The sequence below is a fragment of the Natrix helvetica genome (genome assembly GCF_964273705.1).
Source record: "Natrix helvetica genome assembly, chromosome: 6".
NCBI lineage: Eukaryota > Metazoa > Chordata > Lepidosauria > Squamata > Natricidae > Natrix > Natrix helvetica.
This window is the reverse complement of record NC_138553.1, coordinates 80,315,886-80,339,113: the sequence shown is the minus strand read 5'-3', so window position 1 is coordinate 80,339,113 and position 23,228 is coordinate 80,315,886. Positions and strand designations below refer to the sequence as shown.

At 43.4% G+C, this 23,228-nt stretch overlaps 2 protein-coding genes across 2 annotated transcripts in view; one reads left to right on the top strand and one right to left on the bottom strand.

The window, feature by feature from the left end:
- The window catches only part of COG5 (component of oligomeric golgi complex 5), a 312,215-nt gene that overhangs the window by 185,097 nt on the left and 103,890 nt on the right, over window positions 1–23,228 (top strand). The window lies entirely within an intron of this gene.
- PRKAR2B (protein kinase cAMP-dependent type II regulatory subunit beta) overlaps window positions 1–23,228 on the bottom strand; it is a 49,004-nt gene that overhangs the window by 25,021 nt on the left and 755 nt on the right. Inside the window, exon 2 of the mRNA XM_081958010.1 lies at window positions 2,351–2,386. Coding sequence (XP_081814136.1) covers window positions 2,351–2,386 — 36 coding nt within the window. The remainder of the gene's footprint in view (window positions 1–2,350; window positions 2,387–23,228) is intronic.

The following is a 23,228-nucleotide window of genomic DNA, read 5'->3' as shown; positions in this document are numbered from 1 at the left end:
GGTGGTTTTTTGTAGAGTCAGAATGTTCAAGTCAGGTAAATTTAGAATTTCCAAATAGCGAGGGAGCCCTTTAGGTATTGCTCCAAGGGCTCCAATTACAATTGGGACAACACACGATTTCTTTTTCCACAGTCGCTCAACCTCAATTTGCAAGTCCCGGTATTTTATGATTTTTTTCTTGCTGTTTATCTTCAATTCGCGCATCACCAGGTCACCGTTGCAATCTCAACGAAGCATACTTTTTTCTTTTCAATTATTGTTATGTCAGGTGTGTTGTAGGCCAAGTGCCTGTCAGTCATTATTATTATTAGTAGTAGTAGTAGTAGTAGCCAAGAGCAATTCTGACTTAAATTTATTCCAATATACCCGTGATGGCGAACCTCGGTGGGCATGCACACCGTCGCCAGCTGCTTTTCATGTTTCCGGCGAGCGCATGCATGCCAGCCATTCTTGTCTTTGCGCCCTGGAGTGGCCAGTGCGCATGCGTGCGTGAGCCATCTGGCCTTTGGGTTTCCAGCGCTCTGGGGTGCACAAAGACCAGCTGGCCAGACGCATTCCGCCCTGCACATGTTCCCTGCCCCCGTTTTGGCTTCCAGCAGGAGGCTTTTCAGGCCCAAAACGGGGCATGGGAGAGGGGGGGGATGGACAGACCATCGCGATCTCCACAGTTTCTCCCCGGTGCTCCCAGGCTTTCTCCTCCATTCCTGCCTCCTGCGCCATGAAGGCCTCGCAGCAGAGACCCAAAAACCAGCGGAGCAAGCACGGTGGACCTGGGCTGGCCAACGGCTGGCGCGCCCGCAGAGAGGGCTCCGTGTGCAAACTGTGGCACGGGTGCCAAAGGGTTCGTCAACAGGGGTCTAGATTCTAGAATGTTGTACATTTCTAAGCTAACCTTTTGGACTAAGGAAGTTGGAGTTCACCCATCCTCAAGTTGCCAAGGTTGAGAAACACTGTTCTATGTGAAGGACTTGGCTACCCATTGAAAAAATAATAATTCCGTGTTAGAGAAGACAGGAGACCAGGGCGTGGCACAGGTTGGAACTCTTCTCTACTGATCAACTCCCACTGTCCCTGCCCCATATGTTTGCCATCCTGAATTTAATAAGGGGGGAGGGAGGAGCATGGCAAGTGTACTGCCAAAAAGGACGCACCCAGGATGAAAGATAAGGATGTGACCAGGATGGATTTGCGTGGAACTGTGCCATCACAGCAGCTGCGCACAATTATGGCTATGTAGTTTAAAAAAAAAAAAAAAAAAAAACCTCTGTTAATAATCACAGCATGTTGGCTGGATTATCTGCTAAATAATTAATGCCCCATATTATTGTCAGCAGGTGCTTCTACAATTAACCTCTGGCTATTTAATTGGCTAATTTCCGCCAAGATGAAGCACTGGCCATCCTTAAGCATGAACCCAGCAGAGAACAAGGAAAATTCTGTCCAGCTGAGGACTGTAAGAAAAATATACACTAATACAATACAATAATACAATAGCAGAGTTGGAAGGGACCTTGGAGGTCTTCTAGTCCAACCCCCTGCCTAGGCAGGAAACCCTATATCCGCGTGTAATAAATTTTAAAGGCAGAGAGAATTTGGGTTCTAGATTCGGGAATCTTTGGTCCGTTCAGGTGGTGTCTGAAGCGCGCAGGTGGTTCTTTGACTTACAACAGTTCATTTAGTGACAGTTCAAAGTTACGACGGCACTGAAAAAAAGTGACGTATGACCATTGTTCACACTTATGACCATTTGCAGCATCCCCTTGGTCAGGTGAACAAAATTTAGCCATTTGGCAGCTGACTCATATTTATGACGGTGGCATTGTCCTGGAGTTACGGGATCCCCTTTTGCGACCTTCTGAGAAGAAACAGCAATGGGGAATCCATATTCACTTAAGCCATATTACTAAGTAGTTGATAACCCGGCGTTGCCCGAGTATTTATTTATAGGAGGAAGAAATACTGTGGGGGTAAGGCACCCCTAACACCCCTCGAGGGTGTGTGTGTTCTGTTAAGATACAGCCTGTTGTGCCTTAAAATGACTTCTACTGTACTGCTGTAAAATGGCTTCTACTGTACAGTGTAGTGGAGTTACCGTGGTAACGGCTTCACAGTACTCCACAAGGGGGCTCCTTCTGGTAAGTGGGAAAATCCAACATTAGAAATTATGTTTGGTCCGGACATTTCCCCCTTATAAATAAATACCCGGGCAGCGCCAGGTTATTGGCTAGTTACATTATAAAAACAAGGCAATATTAGGGGTTTTATACACAGTAAGAACATTACATCAAATGACAAATAACAGTATTTCAATAATCAACTGATGCGTGAATATTTAAATTTAGGAACTCACCAGATGCTCGTCTCGTGAATCGGTTAATCACTGGAGCTGAACAAAAAAGAAGAAAGATTGTGTTAGTAAAGCAAAATATACACAAACGGTTTTCTAAACTATGCAAATGCAGTTTTCAATCCATTGCAATTTTTAATGTAATTTTACGTAGATAAATTATCACAATTGATTTGCATCAGTGTCTGCTACAATTTAAAATTCTTCTGGGGTGCAATTGTTAAAACTGTTTTCTGGGGAGAGGGAAATAACTTTATGAAATTCAAAGGGAATGAGAAACAACTAATAGTTAAGCGGGAGGTTGGGTGAAACAGAAACTCAAACATGAAATTCCACTTTGATGTTCACTTCTCTTTTATCTCTCCAAGCAACACTTCCTGGTTTTCAAAACCTTCTTCCTTCACTGTATTTGAAAATGTCATCCCCCTACACTTTTCTCTGCAGAAGTTTTAATTGAAATATACAACGATCGACGGTTTGCCTCCAACACAAATTGATGGTCTCAAAAACCTGCCATGAGATCGGAAAGCCACATGAGGTAATCCTCAACTTACGGCCGCAATTCAGCCCAAAATTGATGTTGCTAAGCGAGAAATTTCTTAAGTGAGTCTTGGCCCATTTGACGATCTTTCTTGCCACATTTTGTTAAGCGAATCGCTGCATTTGTGACGCAAGCAACCCCGTTGTTAAGTGAATCTGGATTCCCCGTCGACTTTGCTGGTCAGAGGTTCGCCAAAGGGGATCGCGCGACCCCGGGACGCTACAACAGTCAAAAAATAAGAGCCAGTGGCCGAGGGTCTGAATTTGGACCAAGTGACTGTGGGGATGCTGCGACAGTCGCAAGTGTGAAAAATGGTCATCGGTTTTTTTCAGTGCCGTCGTAATTTTGAACGGTCGCTAAGCGAAGTCGAGGACTACCTCTGCATTGTGATAAAATGGCTATTCTGACTCTACTTGAGGTCTGTGGGTGACACAGATAGCTGAAAAATTCTTGCAATATTCAATTATTAGGCCAAAGCAGACCTATTTCCTGAGGAAAAATGGAAATAACTAGACAAGGACCATTTGCAGAAATTCAATTGTAAACAAACCCTGGTTTGCTTCATGTTTGCTCGTCTCACAAATAAGGCCACTCCTAGCAGCTATATCAGAAATTCAAATCAGCAGATACACAGTATTCACTTGGAAATTGTGAATATTGACTTAAACAGCCAGATGCACTGTCTTGCATACGGCGAGACGCTAGCCTTTTTTGTGAAATAAATTTATTTATAAATCTGTTTATGACATTTAATTACAATATGGTAGTTATTTCCTAGAAGCAACGGTTGTGGCCCACCAGCGGGGCTGGTAGCAGATTCGGACAGTGAGGAGGTTGGGGGGGAACTGGGCCAGTCCTGGAGTCTGGGGAAGGCTCTGATAAGGGCTCTGTGTCGGAGGCAGAGAGGGGGCCAGGGCCGTCTGACAGTTATCAGCTGCCTTCAGAGTCAGACATCAGTGAGGCAGAGGAACAGCCGAGGAGCAGAGATTGGGCTGAAGAAACTCAAAGCTTTTCAGACGGTCGCAAAAGGGGATCATATGATCTGAGGATATTGCAACCATCATAAATACGAGTCAATTGGCAAGCCTCTGAATTTTTGATCACATGACCACAGGAATGCTACAACGGTCGTAAGGGTGAAAACGGCCATAAGTAACTTTTTCCAGGGCCGTTGTAACTTCAAGGGTGACTAAATGACAGACGAATGGTCGAGGGCTACCTGTATTTGGTATACAGGAGTTACTGTTCTGACCATGAAGCAAACTCCTGGTCCCGACAGAAAACCCCTTTTGTTAATTGACTGTGAATTCTGCTCATCCAGCAAAGTCTTTCAAGGGAGGATTTACGGTCACAGACCTTATCAGGCTTGGAGAGCTGCCAGGCCGATATCTGCAAAACTTGCAAGGAGTCTCAGAGAGTTACGAACCAATTAAGCGAACTAATTGTCCCCTGCAAACTCCACTCCCCTCTTGCTCCTCTTTTATTTCCTCTGGGAGGGGCCATTCATCGTCCACCTGTGGCCTTACTCCCAAGTCGCCCCCTGTTCTTTAGCTGTTTCCTTCATATGGCAGCTCTGTGCATGTGCACACTGGGAACAAGATCCAGCTGTTCCTCTGCCTCACTGATGTCTGACTCCGAAGGCAGCTGATAACTGTTCAATGGCCCTGGCCCCATCTCTGCTTCCGACACAGAGCACTCGTCAAGAGTCGTTCCCAGACTCCAGGACTGGCCCACGTTCCTCCCCAGCCTCCTCACTGTCCGAATCTGCTGCCAGCTCCGCTGACTGGCCACAACAGTTGTGATTTCATGAATCGACACCCACAGCCATGTCCTGAACAGAGCCCGTGACTTTGTTTCAAACGCTGGAGGTTGGAGAGGAATAATTGAGGCTGCCACAATAACAAAAGCCATTTGATGTTAACCAATTCAACAAGCTTCAGATATAATCTGAAATGAATTAAGGAGCTGCAGTAACGACGGTATAATGTTCTTCTGAACAGCGTTCATCTTGCAACCTAATAACTCAACACAGGGCCAAAGTGAGAGTTGCACGCATGAAAAACAACTGCAGAAAAACAAGCCAAGTATTTTGGTTCAGAGGGAATTGCTTTCTCTCCTGCTGTGAAGAATCACGAACAAAAACACGGTGAAAGAATAAATATTCCCTGCATTCTTGCTTCTGAAACAAGACCCCCTCAATCCTAAAACCATAAAAGGGAAAATGTCTCCAATTCGAGCTCAGTATTAAAAACAGAAGCCCGGGAATAATAGAGCTTTTTCTATCTTCTAACAATTTGGACAGAACCTGACCGGATCACTCAACTGCACACCTCAAAAAGGAGTAACCTAAAAGAAAAAGAGAAATCAAACAGTTCAGAACAGCAACAAACAGACATTTTATAGTGAAGTTTCTTCTTTTCTATTCTCTTTGGGGGGAAAGTCCATTTCTTTTTCCATATTTTATATAAATTCCTTGTCTTTTACTATTGACTGATTCAATGTCCATCTCCATTTTCTCTTTTGTCCTTTCCACTTAACTCCAATTGGATCATGATCTGCCCAAGGGTTTGCTTCTATTTCTACTTCTTGCACATTTGACTTTAACTGCGGTGACATCCAGATCATATCTGTTCTTGACCAGGACATATGTCTATTAGAATAAAATGAGCATTGATTTCTTTTAGGTTTTATTTCTTTCCATACATCTTGAATACCTATATCTTCCGCCATTTTAAAGAATGTTTTTGGAAGCCCAAAAACCATTTGTCCGTGATGAATTAAGGACACTTGCCTTGAACGGGGGGGGGGGGGGTTGGACTAGAAGACCTCCAACATCAATTCTAGCTCTGGGATTCTGTTACTAATAATGCAAAACTACTATAGTTATCTTGCCTCCCCTTGTGAGGATCCGTTGTCTGCTTCAGTCAATAGGTCAGTAACTGGTTTTATAAGAGGACTACAAAATATAAACCAACAAGGAGGGGATCGATCAGCTTATGCATTATTTTCATTTACATAACAATCATAACAACTGTCTGACCAGCTCAAAGTTTGACAACCTTCCATTCTTCTGAAGTTGATAAAATGAAGACCCAGATTGTTGGGGGCAATAGGCTGATTCTATAAATGCTTAGAGAGAGTTGTAAAGCACTGTGAAGCAGTATATAAGTTGGAGTGCTCTTGCTATTCATTCATTCCTGTCTTCTTCCATTCCTCCCTCCTCCTTCCTCTCTCCCTGATTCTTTTCTCATTCTCCTTCCTCGTGGCCCAGTGGTTTAGAATGTCGTATTGCAGGCTAACTCTGCCCACTGTCAGGAGTTCGATCCCGACTGGCTTAACATTGACTCAAGACCTCCATCCTTCCAAGGTTGGTAAAATGAGGACCCAGATTGTTGGGGGCAACATGCCAACTCTATAAACCACTTAGAGAGGGCTGTAAAGTACTGTGAAGCGGTGTATAAGTCTATGTGCTACTTCTGTTCCTTCATTTCTCTTGCCTCCGAGTTAACAACTCAAGATGTCCAGATATGGCCTGGAAGATTCCCTAATATCCTTCGATTGATGAAGGGATCACAAAAAATATGGAATTTGTTAGAGAGAAAAGCATACATAGCAAGCTGCTCCTTTTTTCCCCTCATATGTCTGAAGACTTTTTAATATGTACAAACATGCTTTTCTACCTCAGTCAGCTGCAATCTAGATTTGAGAAGCAAAAAACTTCTAAAATTCTGGGTTGTCCCTCTTCAAATTGCATGTCGGTGTCCCATAACACATCAAGCTCTCATCCCACATTGACAGGGAAGTAATGATGAAATAATCAGAGTTTAAAGGTAAAGGTAAAGGTTAAAGGTTCCCCTCGCACATATGTGCTAGTCGTTCCCGACTCTAGGGGGGGGTGCTCATCTCCGTTTCAAAGCCGAAGAGCCAGCGTGTCCAAAGATGTCTCCATGGTCATGTGGCTGGCATGACTAAATGCCGAAGGCGCACGGAACACAGTTCCTTTCCCACCAAAAGTGGTTCCTATTTATCTACTTGCATTTTTACATGCTTTCGAACTGCTAGGCTGACAGAAGCTGGGACAAGTAATGGGAGCTCACTCTGTTACGCGGCGCTAGGGATTTATTCGAACTGCCACACTGCTGACCTTTCTGATCGACAAGCTCAGCCACTGAGCCACCGTGTCAGAGTTTAGCCTAACCCTAACCCTCAGCCTAACCTTAATTAGACCATGGAATTAGACCACTGTGCTTAATTCCTGGAGGCAAATTCAATTTTATTTATTTTGCTCATTGGCCAGCAAAACACAGGTTTAAAAGGTAAAATTACCACCCTCTGAAGCAATAATTTAATGCCCTCTATATAGAACAAGAATGAGCTAAATTGCTTGAGCGCTAAGACATGATTCCAATATAATTAAGAAAGTGAGTGTGAGACTTAATGATGTAGTAGAAACTAAAATCCTAGAGTAGAATTAATTAGATCTTAAAAAGCGAAAGAGCTAAATGGGCCGAATAGAACGACTCCTTTTCTGCATTATTAAGGATGACTCTAGCGAGTGATAAATAATCAAAAGGAAAGTGTGTGTAAACAAACACGGATGGTTTAATTCACCAATTTGTATAAGCCAGGATGGTCGGTGTGATAGATCATGTCCACACTTAAAGGTTACATTAAACCGATTTAAGTCATGCCTGAGCACAGGAATCTTCTCAACAGTCTGCAAAAGGATCGGCAGAATTCAATAATTTAGTTTGTTTGTGCTACGTAGGGATTCTAGAGTGATCCCTCTTTTCACTCCACCCCCAGGTTCTATTACTCTTTCTCCTACACAGCCAGAGGTGGTAATCAGTTGGTTTGGACCAGCTCACCTGAACCGGTAGTAGAAATCACAAGTGGGCCCACCTACCCACCCGCCCTGGCTTTATGCTGTCCTATTTAGGCATGTTTTTGAGGCTGTGCGCAAGCGCGAAGCGAGCGTGTGCGGCGAACCAGTGGTAACAAATGTAAAACCCACCGCTGTGTCCAGCCATGGCTAACCTTTTGGCGGCCAAAAATTGCAGTTAATATTGGGAGGATTCCATAAAGGAAGTGATGCCACTTTGCCGGTAAGGGGGTTGGGACTTAAAAACATTATTTTGCAACTCTGGTGTGCTTATTTTAGGGCTCACTCTACCATTTCCATGCATTTCGGTTACTACAGAAGAAGAGGGCCACAGAGAGCCCAGTTCTGCCCTGTGTCAATCATCTCTTTCCACAATACAGTCTAAATTACTAATCTCAGTTAAGGCTCCATTTTTAACCCACTGCAAGCCTTTTGCCTCAGATTTCATAATACACTACATATTACTTATTTGTTACTAGGCCAAATATGCTTCAGGCAACAAGGCAATTCGCTTCTTACACCATCATTCTCTACTTTCTGTTTCAACGTACCACATGAAGTTACCAGCTAGCAAGCTGGAGACTTTCTGTTATAAATTCCAACCGCCAGAAATTGCACAAATAGTCCATATTACTGAGTTTGGACTGAGCATCTAATAAGTACGTGATCGTAGGCACCTTCGGTACAATTCTGAAGCATTTTTGCAAGTGATCTAATAAGACTGTTCCTTCCTTGCCATGGAAAAAGGAGGGAATGAAGGGAGGGAAGGAGGGAGGGAGGGAGGGAGGGAGGGAGGGAGGGAGGGAGGAAGGAAGGAAGGAAGGAAGGAAGGAAGGAAGGAAGGAAGGAAGGAAGGAGAGAGGGAAGTAAAGGTAGGTTAGGGTAGGCATGGGTAGATTTGGGTAGAGTAGGGTAGGGTAGAATAGAATAGAATACAGAACAGAATGCAGAATAGAATAATATAGAATAGGATAGGATAGGATAGGATAGGATAGGATAGAAGGGAAGGGAAGGGAAGAGAAACAGGACAGAAACAATGGAATGGCATAGCATGGCATAGCACAGAAGAACAGAACACAATAGAAATTTTACTGTCACTTTAAATATACACTAATCAGCCTAAATTAAAATGAAATTTCGTTGCATTCCGATGATTTGAACAGAGCCAAGAAGGACGGAAAAGAAGATTGGTAGTGACTTTGATTGCTTATAAAGTCATGCCATACAGATTGTTGAGCGGGTGTATTTGTATGACAGCTGGGATTTCCTCGCTCAGTTTAAAGCCATTGCAACCCTGATCTGCTCCATATTTGCTTTTTTTTTTTTTAAATGCATTTATTACCTGCCCTTCCTCTCCCCCCCTCCCACCTCCCCGCCCCGATGACTTTAAATCTCCTGGGACTGGCTTCCTGCCCCAGATCTCTTCCAACCACAATCCAGTTAAATCAATTATATAGAAACACAGCGTCTTGGTCCAAATTCACTTAATGTGACCGAGATAGAGGATTTAAATATCCAGGCCATTCCAAGCCTTCCCTACAAGGCATTTTCCTCCCTGCCCATTTTAATGGGAAGGAGAAATCTGCAAATATAAATATATCTATAAATATAAATATAAATATAAATATATCATCTATATCTATATCTATCTATATCTATCTATATCTATCATCTATCTATCTATCTATCATCTATCTATCTATCTATCTATCTATCTATCTATCTATCATCTATCTATCATCATTATCTATCTATCTATCTATCATCTATCTATCTATCTATCTATCATCTATCTATCATCTATCTATCTATCTATTTATTTATTTATTTATTATTAGCGTTTATATACCGCCCCCTCTCCCGAAAGGGACTCGGTATATCTATCTATATCTATCATCTATCTATCTATCTATCATCTATCTATCTATCTATCTATCTATCTATCTATCTATCTATCTATCTATCTATCTATCTATCTATCATCTATCTATCTATCTATCTATCTATCATCTATCTATCTATCATCTATCTATCATCTATCTATCTATCTATCTATCATCTATCTATCTATCTATCTATCTATCTATCTATCTATCTATCTATCTATCTATCTATCATCTATCTGTCTATCTATCTATCAAAATTCCTTTGAAGCTGCCCTCTCTGCTGATGGGCGCAACAAAACTCTCGAGGATTTGGGGGGGGGGGGATTTAACCCATTCGCTGGCATTCCCGACAAGGTTTTTTGGGGATGCCAGGGAAGGAATCGTATCGCCGAGAGAAACGGTAACAGCTCGAAAAGAAAAAGAAATTAGCTTTGATCGCAGAACTGACAGAAAAATGATGCTACCCCCTGCATCTCCCGTGCTGGGAAGGTAGTTTTTAAGAGCCAACAACTCCAGCTGTGCTTGTGATTGTAGCAAAAAAAGCCAAACAATTTGATTTATAGTGAGGTAAAATGGAGGCACGCGGGTGTCTCTCTCTCTCTCTCGTTTTAACAGGTCTGATCGCTACGGCTCATGAAACCGTGGGGTGTGTTTTTTTCAGCAGCGTGTCCCCTTCACTCGTTCAAAAGGGAAGCCGTTGCGTGCTATTGTTCCGTTGCTAGGATGCGACCGATGTGCGTCAGCGACAGGACCGAGCACCTATGGAACATGTTGCCGTCTTTGCTTGAAGGCCGAGCCACCCAAGTGGCAATCTAAATCAAGGAGTTGTTTCCTTTTCGGCATTCGGGAGGCGCCTTCGGATGGATCCCAAGGCTCACGCTGGAAGCCATTGCAATTGGTTTGCAATGGCTAGTTGGAACTCCGACCCCGTTTGCAGAATTAGCACCCAAAGGGTAGAAGGGGTTAGGTGAATATGCGGATAGGATAGGGATAAGGACTAGGATTAGGATTATCCTGGATGTTTATTGTCACTTTTTTTCTGCCATACATTCAAAAATGAAATTCTGATACTCACTCTCGAGTGTGTGTGTGTTGTGTGTGTACTCACATATATACATTCATATACATGCACACACACACATCTATATCTAGTTATCTCTATGTCTATCATCTTTTAATGACCTCAGTCTGGGCAACTGAATGGAGCTGAGGGTTTACTGGCCAGATGCCCTTCCCGTCCCCATTGCAGAGTTCTATTCAGCAGATATATTCACATTGTGCTCAGAGTGAGAAAGATCTGCCTCTACCTAGGATGGATCGATCGATCCATCGATCCATCATCTATTTATACACACACACACACACACACACACACACACACAGATAGAAACTAAGAGAGATAGCAAGAATGATGGGAAATCCAACCTTTCTTGGCACCCTGCAACCATCCACAATTGGTACTACCGGCAGGCAGCTGACACCAAAGTTACAACTCTTTAAAGATAAAAGGGCCATTTTGAAAATTGTTCCTGTGTTTTCATCACAGTTTCTTTTGCTGGTAACAACAGCATTACGTTTTGACTTTTTTCCCCCCCAGAAGGAAAACGTTTTCCCATTCAATTCTTAAGAGCAAAAAGTGTAGTCGCAGGTTTAAATTTAGCATGCATATTTTCACATAACAGGCTCAGAATTAACGTGACCATGATAGTATCTGGAATTAAGCGCTCTCTCATACTTCACGGCAAGCTAAAATATAATTTGAGCTTGAAATGCTGTAGCCAGTTTATTGAGAATAAGATGCATTAAATTCAATGGGGTTTCTTAATGAGAGCAGTCAGGATTATGCTGTTTACACGCTATTTGATAAACAGATGCTCAACCTAGCACATTTTATTCCAATACGCTTTCAAAGTCATGGATAATCCTTCAAGTATATGAACACATATAATATAGATAATTTTAAGTATGTTGCCCAACTACTGTACTTTACAAGCTCTTTGTAGTTTTTAAGCAGCAATTTTTCAGAACTTGGCAATGTGAAATACCCTATTTTAACAAATGAATGCTGTTATTAAAAAAAAGCCAATACAGTTCTAGGCTGCATAAACAGAGGGATAGAATCAAGACCACGTGAAGTGTTAATACCACTTTATAAGGCCTTGGTAAGGCCACACTTGGAATATGGCATTCAGTTTTGGTCACCATGATGTAGAAAAGATGTGGAGACTCTAGAAAGAGTGCAGAGAAGAGCAACAAAGATGATGAGGGGACTGGAGACTAAAACATATAAAGAACGGTTGCAGGAATTGAGTATGTCTAGTTTAATTAAAAGAAGGACCAGGGGAGACATGATAGCAGTCTTCCAATATCTCAGGGGTGGCCACAAAGAAGAGGGAGTCAAACTATTCTCCAAAGCACCTGAGGGTAGAACAAGAAGCAATGGGTGGAAACTAATCAAGGAGAGAAGCAACTTAGAACTGAGGAGAAATTTCCTGATAGTTAGAACAATTAATCAGTGGACAACTTTCCTCTAGGAGTTGTGAATGCTCCAACACTGGACATTTTAAAGAAGATTTTGGATATCCATTTGTCTGAAGTGGTGTAGGGTTTCCTGGCTAAGCAGGGGGTTGGACTAGAAGACCATCAAGGTCCCTTCCAACTCTGTCATTCTATTCTATTCTATTCTATTCTATTCTATTCTATTCTATTCTATTCTAAGGTTACTCTGCATAGTTTGAGATTATTATATTTCCATGCTATAACAATGCGGAATCAAAATGCTCGCAATCACTAACGTCAAACGATAGTGTTTTGCCCTGCTTACTGTCAACTTTTTTCAAAGTCTGGAAATCCACAAAGCGAAGACATCACAGTATATCTTGGTATCTTTGTGAGTCGATGGCGTTTCAAAGAAATACTATAGATTGGTCTTCTTACAAATTGCTTTTAGCACAAAAGCAACACAAAAGCAGCACAGTGGGAGTTTTGGGCACTCCCCTGGAAAGCAGTGCTGGAAAACAAGCATTTCACAACATTTACACACCATTCAAGAGAGACAATCCACAAGTCCAAAAGGGAACAAAAAAACCCCAAAACACCTCCCCTGCCAGCAATCAACACCCAAGATGAACACTGATTAACCCCAACATTAACCCAAAACCAACAATCAAGAAGTAAACAATACCCCCATCAAGGAATCCCCAACTCAGGCAAACAAACCAAGAAAAAAACAACTTAATCAAGGAATCCCCAAGATCACTCCCACCTACACCGACAGAGCAAGCTACTTATGAGAACAAGCACGGATGATGTTACCTAGTATGGTAATGAAACGTCTTTCCAAAAACCAGCAAGCCGAGAGAGCAGTTAACAACCTACAGAAAATGAGATATTTTAGGACAAGGCTTAGGCATCTAAAGACCATATATTTAAAGGGATCAAGGCTGAGAAATCCTATTCTAGGACACCAAGACAAACCAATAACAGCAACTATCGATTTTTGGGGTATCTGTCAACAAATCCTTAAAGAACACAGATGGGAAACTGACTTAGCAGGGACTTATTCATATTGAGCTCAGTGCCAACGGACTGGGAAGCACAAACGGTGACACCAATTTTTAATAAGAGACCCAGCTCCAGGAAATTTCAGTCTACATCCTGGCTTAATATTGGTTCCAGGCAAACTGGAGAAAACACTAATGAGGATTATTTAAAAACAACACCATACTCTAAGCATACAGAGGAACAAACTTTGCTGAAAGGTTAGGGATTTTTCTGTTGTTAGATCCTCAAAACCCCAAAACTTTAACCTTAAAACTGTCTACCGTGGACCTCACCCCATTCCTAAGAGGTCTGGAAGGGGGCATGCATAAGCGCCCCAGCCTGCCTACCGTCTCTGTCTTACTGTTCCCATTTATTTGTATTCATTTCTTATGTATTTACTTGTACCTGCTTATACTTATATATTAAGAACGCGGTGACTCGGTGGCTAAGACGCTGAGCTTGTCGATCAGAAAGGTGAGCAGTTCGGCGGTTCGAATCCCTAGTGCCGCATAACAGAGTGAGCTACTTGTCCCAGCTTCTGCCAACCTAGCATGTAAAAATGCAAGTAGAAAAATAGAGAAAGGTAACAGGTTTCATATGATCACGGAGAGGTCTTCAGACAGCACTGGCTCTTTGCCTTTGAAACGGAGATGAGCACCGCCCCCTAGAGTCGGGAAGGACTAGCACCATGATAGCAAACCTATGGCACGTGTGAATGGACGATGAATGGCCCCTCCAGGGGGAAATAAAAGAGGAGCGACAGGGGAGTGGAGTTTGCAGGAGACAATTAGTTCACTTAATTGGTTGGTGACTCTCCGAGACTCCTTGCCAAGTTTTGCAGATATCGGCCTGTGGCAGCTCTCCAAGCCAGAGAAGGTCTGTGACTGTAAATCCTCCCTGGAAAGACTTTGCTGGATGTGAATGAGCAGAATTCACAGTCAATTAATAAAAAGGGTTTAAAGGAGTTTGCTTCATGCTCTTGGGAAGCCTCGGTCAGAACAATGGGCCTCATTTTACCCAAAACTTTACCCAAAGGGGCCTAATTTAAACTGACTGACACTGAATCAAGGAAAATGAAGTATCTTGTGGACATAATGGACGTAAGGGACAATCTTAGCCGAGTGTGACAAGATATGAAATCACCATATTCCATGCTAAGGGGGGTGGGTGGGGGTTATTAGGAAAACATCCAAAAATAAACCTACCAACATTGTAAGGCTTTTATAGAGATCTACTCAACATCCACATCTGGGTTTTCACATCAGGGGGAAAAAAGCAGAATTTGAGAAAGAACAGAAGAACAGCAATCAAAATAATTTATGGGTTCCATCCCATTCTTTACAAGAACTAGGAAAAAAGAGTGAACAATGGAATTATTGAAATATATCAAAATCACGTAGGGAGAAAGCGCCCGAGAAGATATCAACGCCAGGACTGAGTGTCCCAACAAACAGGATGGAAATAGAAACAAAAAAACATTGGGAACGGATGGCAAAAAATAAGAGGGGGAGGAAAGGTTTAGCGGGCCATTGAGTTTGCCCTTATGAGTTTCTTTCTTGTTTTCTTTTCAATGTGTTTTATTATTTTTATATTTTGCTTTATTTTCCTTTTATTCTTTATTGTTTCACTTTCGTCCTTGACTTAAATAATTCGCTTATTGGCCTCTCAAAGTTCTAACGGCACTGAAAAAAAATGTGACTCGGGGCCATTTTTCGGAGTTACGACCTTTCTAGCATCAGACGTTGGGCAACGGGTTCATAGTTACGACCGTTGCAGTGTCCCGAGATCGCGTGATCCCCTTTTGCAACCTTCAGACAAGCGAAGTCAACGGGGAAGCCAGATTCACTTAACAACTGGGTTACTAACTTATCAACCGCAGGGATTCGCTTATCAACTGAGGCAAGAAAGGTTGTAAAATGAGGCAAAACTCACTTAACGACAGAAATGTTGGACTCAATTGTGGTCGTAAGTCAAGGACTATCTGGGTATGCCATCCTTGGCCAGAAATGATGCTAAATGACAAATGTGGCAAACTTTGCACAGCAGAATTAATGGACACAAATTTGACATTTGGACTCAAAATCAGAGTAAGAACAGGCCATTTTCAACCTCCCAGAAAGTTCCGTAGGAGACCTCCAGATTGTTCTGGAAAATTGGGATTTAATTCCACCATGGAGCAAGAATGGGCTGCATTCGGATAGATCACTATGTATTCAAGCAATACTCAGAAAGGGTCAACCAACACAACGGGTTGTTACAACAGCATACCACAATGGTTCATTGAGTGATAGGTAAAGGTAAAGCTTCCCCTCGCACATATGTGCTAGTCGTTCCCGACTCTAGTGGGCAGTGCTCATCTCCGTTTCAAAGCCGAAGAGCCAGCGCTGTCCGAAGACGTCTCCGTGGTCATGTGGCCGGCATGGCTCAACACCGAAGGCGCATGGAACGCTGTTTCCTTCCCACCAAAAGTGGTTCCTATTTTTCTACTTGCATTTTTTACGTGTTTTCAAACTGCTAGGTTTGCTGAAGCTGGGACAAGTCACGGGAGCTCACTCTGTTACGCGGCGCTAGGGATTCGAACCGCCAAACTGCCAACCTTTCTGATCGACAAGCTCATCGTCTTAGCCACTGAGTCACCGTGTCCCAAGTTCACTCAGTGATAAGTTACTGCTAATCTGTCTCACAGGGAATTCCTCTCTGCTCGGCCCAATTTAAATCCCAATCTGACAGCTTTTTAATGAAATGTGTTAATTGGGAAAAGTGCTACCAGGCTCCTGATTTATTTATGTTTTTACCTCAGAGAGCAAAAATCAATTAGGCTCCAGTGAGTGAAATCAGCAAACACAACATGAAGATCAACGACTTACGACCACGATTGAGCCCAAACTTTTCTGCTGTTAAGTGAGGCGTTTCTCATGTGAGTTTTGCCCCGTTTTTATGACTTTTCTTGCCATGCTTGTGAAGTGAATCAGGCAACCCCTGAGATATTGGAAGACTGCTATCATGTCTCCCCATGTCCTCTTTTTCATTAAACTAGACATACCCAGTTCCTGCAACCGTTCTTCATATGTTTTAGCCTCCAGTCCCCTCATCCTCTTCGTTGCTCTTCTCTGCACTATTTCTAGAGTCTCCACATCTTTTTTACATCGTGGCGACCAGAAATGAATGCCGTATTCCAAGTGTGGCCTTACCAAGGCCTTATAAAGTGGTATTAACACTTCACGTGATCTTGATTCTCTCCCTCTGTTGATGCAGCCTAGAATTGTGTTAGCTGTTTTGGCAGCTGCTGCACACGGCTGGCTCCTATTTCAATGGTTGTCCACTAGGACTCCAAGATCCCTCTCACAGTTACTACTACTGAGCAAGGTACCACCTATACTGTACCTGTGCATTTTGTTTTTCTTGCCTAAATGTAGAACCTTACTCTTTTCACCATTGAATTTCATTTTATTAGATAGTGCCCAATGTTCAAGTTTGTCAAGATCCTTCTGTATCTTAAGCCTGTCTTCTGGAGTGTTGCCTATTCCTGCCAGCTTGGTGTCATCTGCAAATTTGATGAGTTCCCCATTTATTCCCTCATCCAAATCATTGATGAAGATGTTGAAGAGTACTGGGCCTAAAACAGAGCCTTGGGGTACTCCACTGCATACTTCCCTCCATGTAGATGCAGTTCCATTGAGGACTACACGTTGAGTGCGGTTGGTCAGCCAGTTACGAATCTATCTGGTGGTGATGCTGTCCAACCCACATTCTTCTACTTTATCTAGTAGTAGGTTATGGTCTACCTTATCAAAAGCCTTACTGAAGTCCAAGTAAACTATATCGACGACATTCCTCTGGTCCACTAATTTTGTCACTTTGTCAAAGAATGCAATAAAATTAGTCTGGCATGATCTGTTTTTGACAAACCCATGTTGGCTTTTGGCTAACCTAATACACACGTTCGCTTTTTCGTTCATGTGTACAAACCATGGTTAGGATTACTATGCGAAACTGCATTAAAATTAGGATATGATCAAGTGAGCTCCAGATTCAAACCAAGGATAGACATTTCATTTAAACAGCTTCGGAGGGGGGGAATTAGATGATTTCTTGACGCCCCAAGACCAGTATGTTTAAGCCTCAAGAAAAACTGGGGAAAGTATAAATACAAAACCAGGAAGGTCATAGTTTTATTCCAAGTTAGCAGCAGGAGATATCCTGTTTAATAATCCTGGTGTGTGAAGTATACAAACGAGAAATAAATAGACAGACACGTCGATGGATGGTTGGAAGCCTCTGGTGAAAAGGCATTGCATCAGCAGGAATTCTGCATCTCATCCAAAGTGATATTCAGCTTAGAAAAATACCGTGTTATAATTCAGAAATAGGAGGATACGTTTCTGTTGTATGTCCATCATATATATTATTATATAAATGTGGCACGCTTCAACAAACAAAATTAAAATATAGCCCTGCCCAAAATTAATAAACAGCCATAACTAACGATTCACTTCTGAATTAAAAGGGAAGTTTGTTAAAAAAAAAATCCATGCAAAATTTAGCATCCATCGCTGCATGATTATATCCTTATCTCTTAATAGTAATGCAGTTGGTGTGTGATGTTGCATTCAGACAGCTTTCGTTTTACAGGCATAAGGGAAAATAGGCAAGGAATCCATCACTTCATTTCTGCACGAAATCTAATGCAGGGACTTCAAGAATATTGAATAAAGAAGGAAATATATCTTTTATTATCTCCTACTTGCAGAGAAAGTATAGGAAGAACAATTTTGGGAACCAAGCAGAGGATATACAAGATGCAGAAAATTATCGGGAATCGTCTTTTAAAACTTCGACTCAATATAAACACAAAGATGCAATAACAATTGTTATTGTAAGAAGCAAAACAACAACAAATATCCAGGAACAAATCATATATCATCATCATCACCAATCATAGAACATAGAATAATAGGGTTAGAAAGGACCTTGGAGGCATCTCGGCTAATTCTGTATTATGAGTTCTTAAAACAAGCCAATTTCAATGCACAAAAACAAATGTCTTATTTAATGCATAATATCTACAAAATCAACAAGTTCAGAATCAACAACTTAATCACATTTATCTCCAGCAAAAAAGGTCAACTGAATTAAATAAGATTTATTCCCAGACAGTAACCTGGGATTTAACCCTTAATCCATCTCGAGCCACTTCCAATTTCTATGTAAATCCCTTTCAGTTTTACATTTGCTCCCGCAGTTTTCAAAAATTAACTTCTCCCTCTTTCATAATAATAGCCGTAGCCAAGGCAATAACTTACGATAAGCTTTTTCCAAATAGTTTTCAAAAGACATCAGGTCACTCAAACTCTTCCCTCAATGCTATCCATCTTACAATTCTCAGAAATCTATTTCCTCAACCTCTGGCAATTGCAAAGACGCTGGAGTCTAAATACAGAAAATATCCACAAATACAATCTCAAAAAACCTCAACTCACCAACGGTGAAATCCACCGGTTTCTTAACGTTGTGGAAAGTTTCAAATTTGACAGACATTGTGTTCCAGGAGGTATTTTCAATCCGTGGCCATGTCTGCTTGCTTTCAGCTTGCAAATTGCCTTCTACATGTAGGATCGTGTCTGGTTTTCTCCCTTCTCAACAATGCATGTATTACAGCCAGCGTCGGGTGCGAAAGCCAATCAAGATCGGCGCCTTTCAAACTGACAGCGCTTGCAGTGTGATTATTCGTATTGTGCATCAACTTAAGGACTCCTGTCGGGCACGCGGCACAAGGGAAGGTACCTTAGCAAAGAGCACAGCTATCGGCCAGAGGTAGGGTTGATTACACTGCAATTGAGCCCTTTGCTATTTGAGCGAAATACGGTCAAACCTGGTGAAGTACAGTGGGTACCTTGGTACTCGTCGTTAATTGGTTCGGGGAGGTAGGACGAGTACCAAAAATGGTGGGTACCGAACTATTTTTTCCCCATAAGGAATCAATCGAACAGAAGAGAGCTGGAAGGGACACGTGTCCACACCCATAATGCAATGTGCGCGACACCCCTGCGCATGTACGCTCCCCCCTGCCTCATTTTGGGCCTAGCAGGCCTTCCTGAAGCCTCCTGGGACCAAAAATGGGACATGGATGGGCGCACCGCACCTCCCACGCACTGCCCTCAGCCCCCCCCTCCCAGAAAGTCTCCCCCATGCACAACAGAGACCCAAAAATCAGCTGGCCGGCAGGAAGCGCACGCATGCGGGGTAGAGCTGAGTGGAGGCAACAGCTCAGATGCGTGCGCATGCAATAGGTTTGCCATCACGGCCATATAGCATTATAGGACACATGGTTGCCAGATTCTTCTTGAAAACTTCCAGTGTTCACAACTTCTGGAGGCAAGTCGTTCCACTGATTATTTGTTCTCGCTCTTAGAAAGTTTCTCCTTAGGTTGGTTCCCTTCTTGATTAATTTCCATCCATTGTTTCTTGTCCTGCCTTCAAATATTTTGGAAAATAGATTGAGCCTCTCTTCTTTGGGGCAGCAGCCCCTCAAATACTGGAATACTGCTATCATGCCATCCCAGTTTTTTCTTTTATCTAGGCTGGACTAATGTAATAAATTGCAATGCAGCCAACAAGACGTTCTAGCTTGAGTATCAAACACATAATAACTACCTGGACAAAACGTTTGTGTCAAAATGTGTTGAGTACCAAATTCAATGAGTTTCAAAGCAGTTTGAGTGTCAAGGAACCATTGTGCTTTAATAGAAGACCATCAAGAAATCCCAGAGCTGTTCAAAAACATCCTAGAAAATACAATTTCTACATTGCAATATATGTACAATCAGTAAGTAAAATTCTTTTGCTGGCTACGCTCTTGGTGACTTCATGGATACAGGTAGTCCTCGACTTACAACAGTTCTTTTAGTGACCGTTCAAAGTTACATCACTGCAAAAAATGACTCATGGCCATTTTTCACACTTACGACTCCACTCCACTCACCCACCCTCCCCTAATTCGTCAGTCTGCCACTATACAGGTAGTCCTCGACTTACGACCACAATTGACCCCAAATTTCTATTGTTCAGTGAAACATTTGTTCAGCGATTTTTTGCCTGGTTTTCTGAACTTCCTTGCTACAGCTGTTGAGTGCCGTTGATAAGTTAGTAACCTGGTTGTTAAGTGAATCCAGCTTCCCCGGTGACTTCGCTGGTCAGAAGGTTGCAAAAGAGGATCACGGTACCCCCGGACACTGCAACGGTCCTAAGTATGATCCCATGGCCAAGAGTTGGAATTTAGATCACACGATCGCGGGGTAGATGCAAAGGTCGTAACTGTGGGAAACGGTCATAAGTCACATTTTTCAGTGCCGTTGTAACTTTGAGCAGTCACTAAATGAACTGCTGTAAGTCGAGGACTACAAAGGCCATGACTTTCAGATCTTCGGCAGCAACAGAAACATAAAACCATCAGGTTGGAAGGGATCTTGGAGGTCTTCTAGTCCACCCCAAGGGCAAGGATCAGAATTTGGGGCAAGAATGCTATAGGGCCGTGATGGCGAACCTATGGCACGCGTGCCACAAGTGGCACGCGGAGCCATTTGTTAGGGCACGCGAGGCGCTGCCCTGTCAGCTGGCCAGCGCGCATGCGCACGCTGTCCAGCTGAGGTCACCTTTTTAAAAGCTATTTTTCGCCTTCCCCAAGCTCCAGAGGCTTTAAAGGAGCCTGGGGAGGGCGAAAAGAGGCTCCCCCGCCCCCCCGGGAGGCTTCAGGGACCGTCCAAGTGACTTCCGGGTTTCTCGGAGGGTCGTTTTAAGCGTTCCGAAGGCTTCAGGGACCGTCCGAGGGCCTCCGGGGGGTTGGGGGAGGCTCTTTTCGCCCTCCCCAGGCTCCTATAAAGCCCCTGGAGCCTGGGGAGGGCAAAAAAAATGTAAAAATGGGGGGGTTGCGCGTGCATGCGCACTGGGGGGGTCGCGCGTTGCATTATGGGTGCGGCACGCCCACACTCGACCCCCCTGTGCTCCCCCCACTTGTGGCACGCGAGCCAAAAAAGGTTCGCCATCACTGCTATAGGGTCTGCTACTTGAGCAGGGGGTTGGACTAGAAGACCTCCAAGGTCCCTTCTAACTCACTTATACTGTTAAAAATAGCCCTTGAGTATATCTGAAGTAAGTTACACCAGCACTGAAAACAGTGACTTTGAAAATTGGTTTCGCTGAGGCATCTCTGCGGCCACATGATCAAAATTCAGAGTCTCATATTTATGACGGCCACAGTGTCCCACGAGCCCCTTTTACGACCCAAGTTCGATTTGGAAGCCGGATTCACTTAACCACCGTTTAACTCCTCATTTAAATGACGGCAGCGGTTCCCCTTAACCAACGCGGCAAGAAAAATAGTGAAAAACGAGATGACACTCGCAGAACACGTTTCTCGCTTAGCGACAAGACATCCTGGGCTCCACTGCGGTCGTAAGATCGAGGACTGTCCGTTCCCTTCAGCGGAGGCAGGGCAGGGGGTGGGGTCCGGCCTTCAGGCAGGGAGAAGAGCCGCATCTCCATTCACCTCCCCCCCCCCAAAAAAAGGACAGCTCTCGACAACATTTGTGAATGACTATCTGTAACGGTACTTCCTCTACAGACCTCTGGGCTGGGATGCCAAAACCCAATCCCCCCCCCCTTCTCCGGTTTCCTGCTCTACATCAGGCCCGGCTCCTAGGAGTAAGGCAGGCCACCCACCCACCCCTCCAATACACCTTCTAATCCAGACAGCCTCCTTGCTTATTGGTTAACGTGGAACCTGGTTAAGTCTGCAAGGAAGGGGGGGGGGGGGAGGTTGGCCCGGCCTCGGGTTAGGGGGAAGGTGGGTATGAACCCCCATCCCGGGTTGAGCTCCTACGGAGGGATGAATGAGGCCGTTTTTGCCTCCATGGTTTTGCTCAGTGGAGGGGGAGTGGCACCTTCCTCCTCCTTCAATGCCTCCTCCTCCTCCAGTTTCTCCTTCTTCCCTTTCTCCTCCTCCAATTTTTTGTTCTCCTTCAATTCCTCCTCCTCTTCCAATTTCTTCTTCCCTTTCTCTTCCAATTCTCCTCCTTCCATGTCTCCTCCAGTTTCTCCTTCTTCCCTTTTTTCTCCTCCAATTTCTCCTTTTCCTCCTTCAATTCATCCTCTTCCTCCTCCAATTTTTCCTTCTCCTTCAATTCTTCCTTCTGTTTCTCCTTCTCCCCTTTCTCTCCTTCTCCTTCAATTCTCCCTCCTCCTTCAGTTTCTTCTTCCCTTTCTTCTCCTCCTCCTCCAATTTTTCCTCCTCCTTCAATCTTCCTTCTGTTTCTCCTTCTCCCCTTTCTCTCTTTCTCCTTCAATTCTCCCTCCTCCTTCAGTTTCTCCTTCCCTTTCTCCTCCTCCTTCAATGCCTCCTCCAGTTTCTCTTCTTCCCTTTCTTCTCCTCCTCCTCCAATTTTTCCTCGTCCTTCAATTCCTCGTGTTTCTCCTTTCCTTTCTCCTTCTCCTTCAATTCCTCCTCCTCCAATTTCTACTTGTTCCCCTTCAATTCATCCTCTTCCTCCTCCAATTTTTCCTTCTCCTTCAATTCCTCCTTCTGTTTCTCCTTCTCCCCTTTCTCTCCTTCTCCTTCAATTCCTCCTGCCTCCTCCAGTTTCTCCTTCCCTTTCTCCTCCTCCAATTTTTTGTTCTCCTTCAATTTCTCCTCCTCCTCTTCCTCCAATTTTTCCTTCTCCTTCAAGTCCTTCTTCAGGTTCTCCTTCTTCCCTTTCTATTCCTCCTTCAATAATTTCTCCTTCTTCCCCTCAATTCCTCCTCTTCCTCCTTCAATTCCTCCTTCTCCAATTTCTCCTTCTCCCCTTTCTCCTCCTTCAATTCCTCCTCCTCAAATTTTTCCTCCTCCTTCAATGCCTCCACCTCCAGCTTTTCCTTCTTCTTTCTCCTCCTGCTCCAATTTTTTGTTCTCCTCCAATTCCTCCTCCTTCCCTTTCTCCTCCTCCTCCAATTTCTCCTTCTTCCCTTTCTCCTCCTCCAATTTCTCCTTCTTCC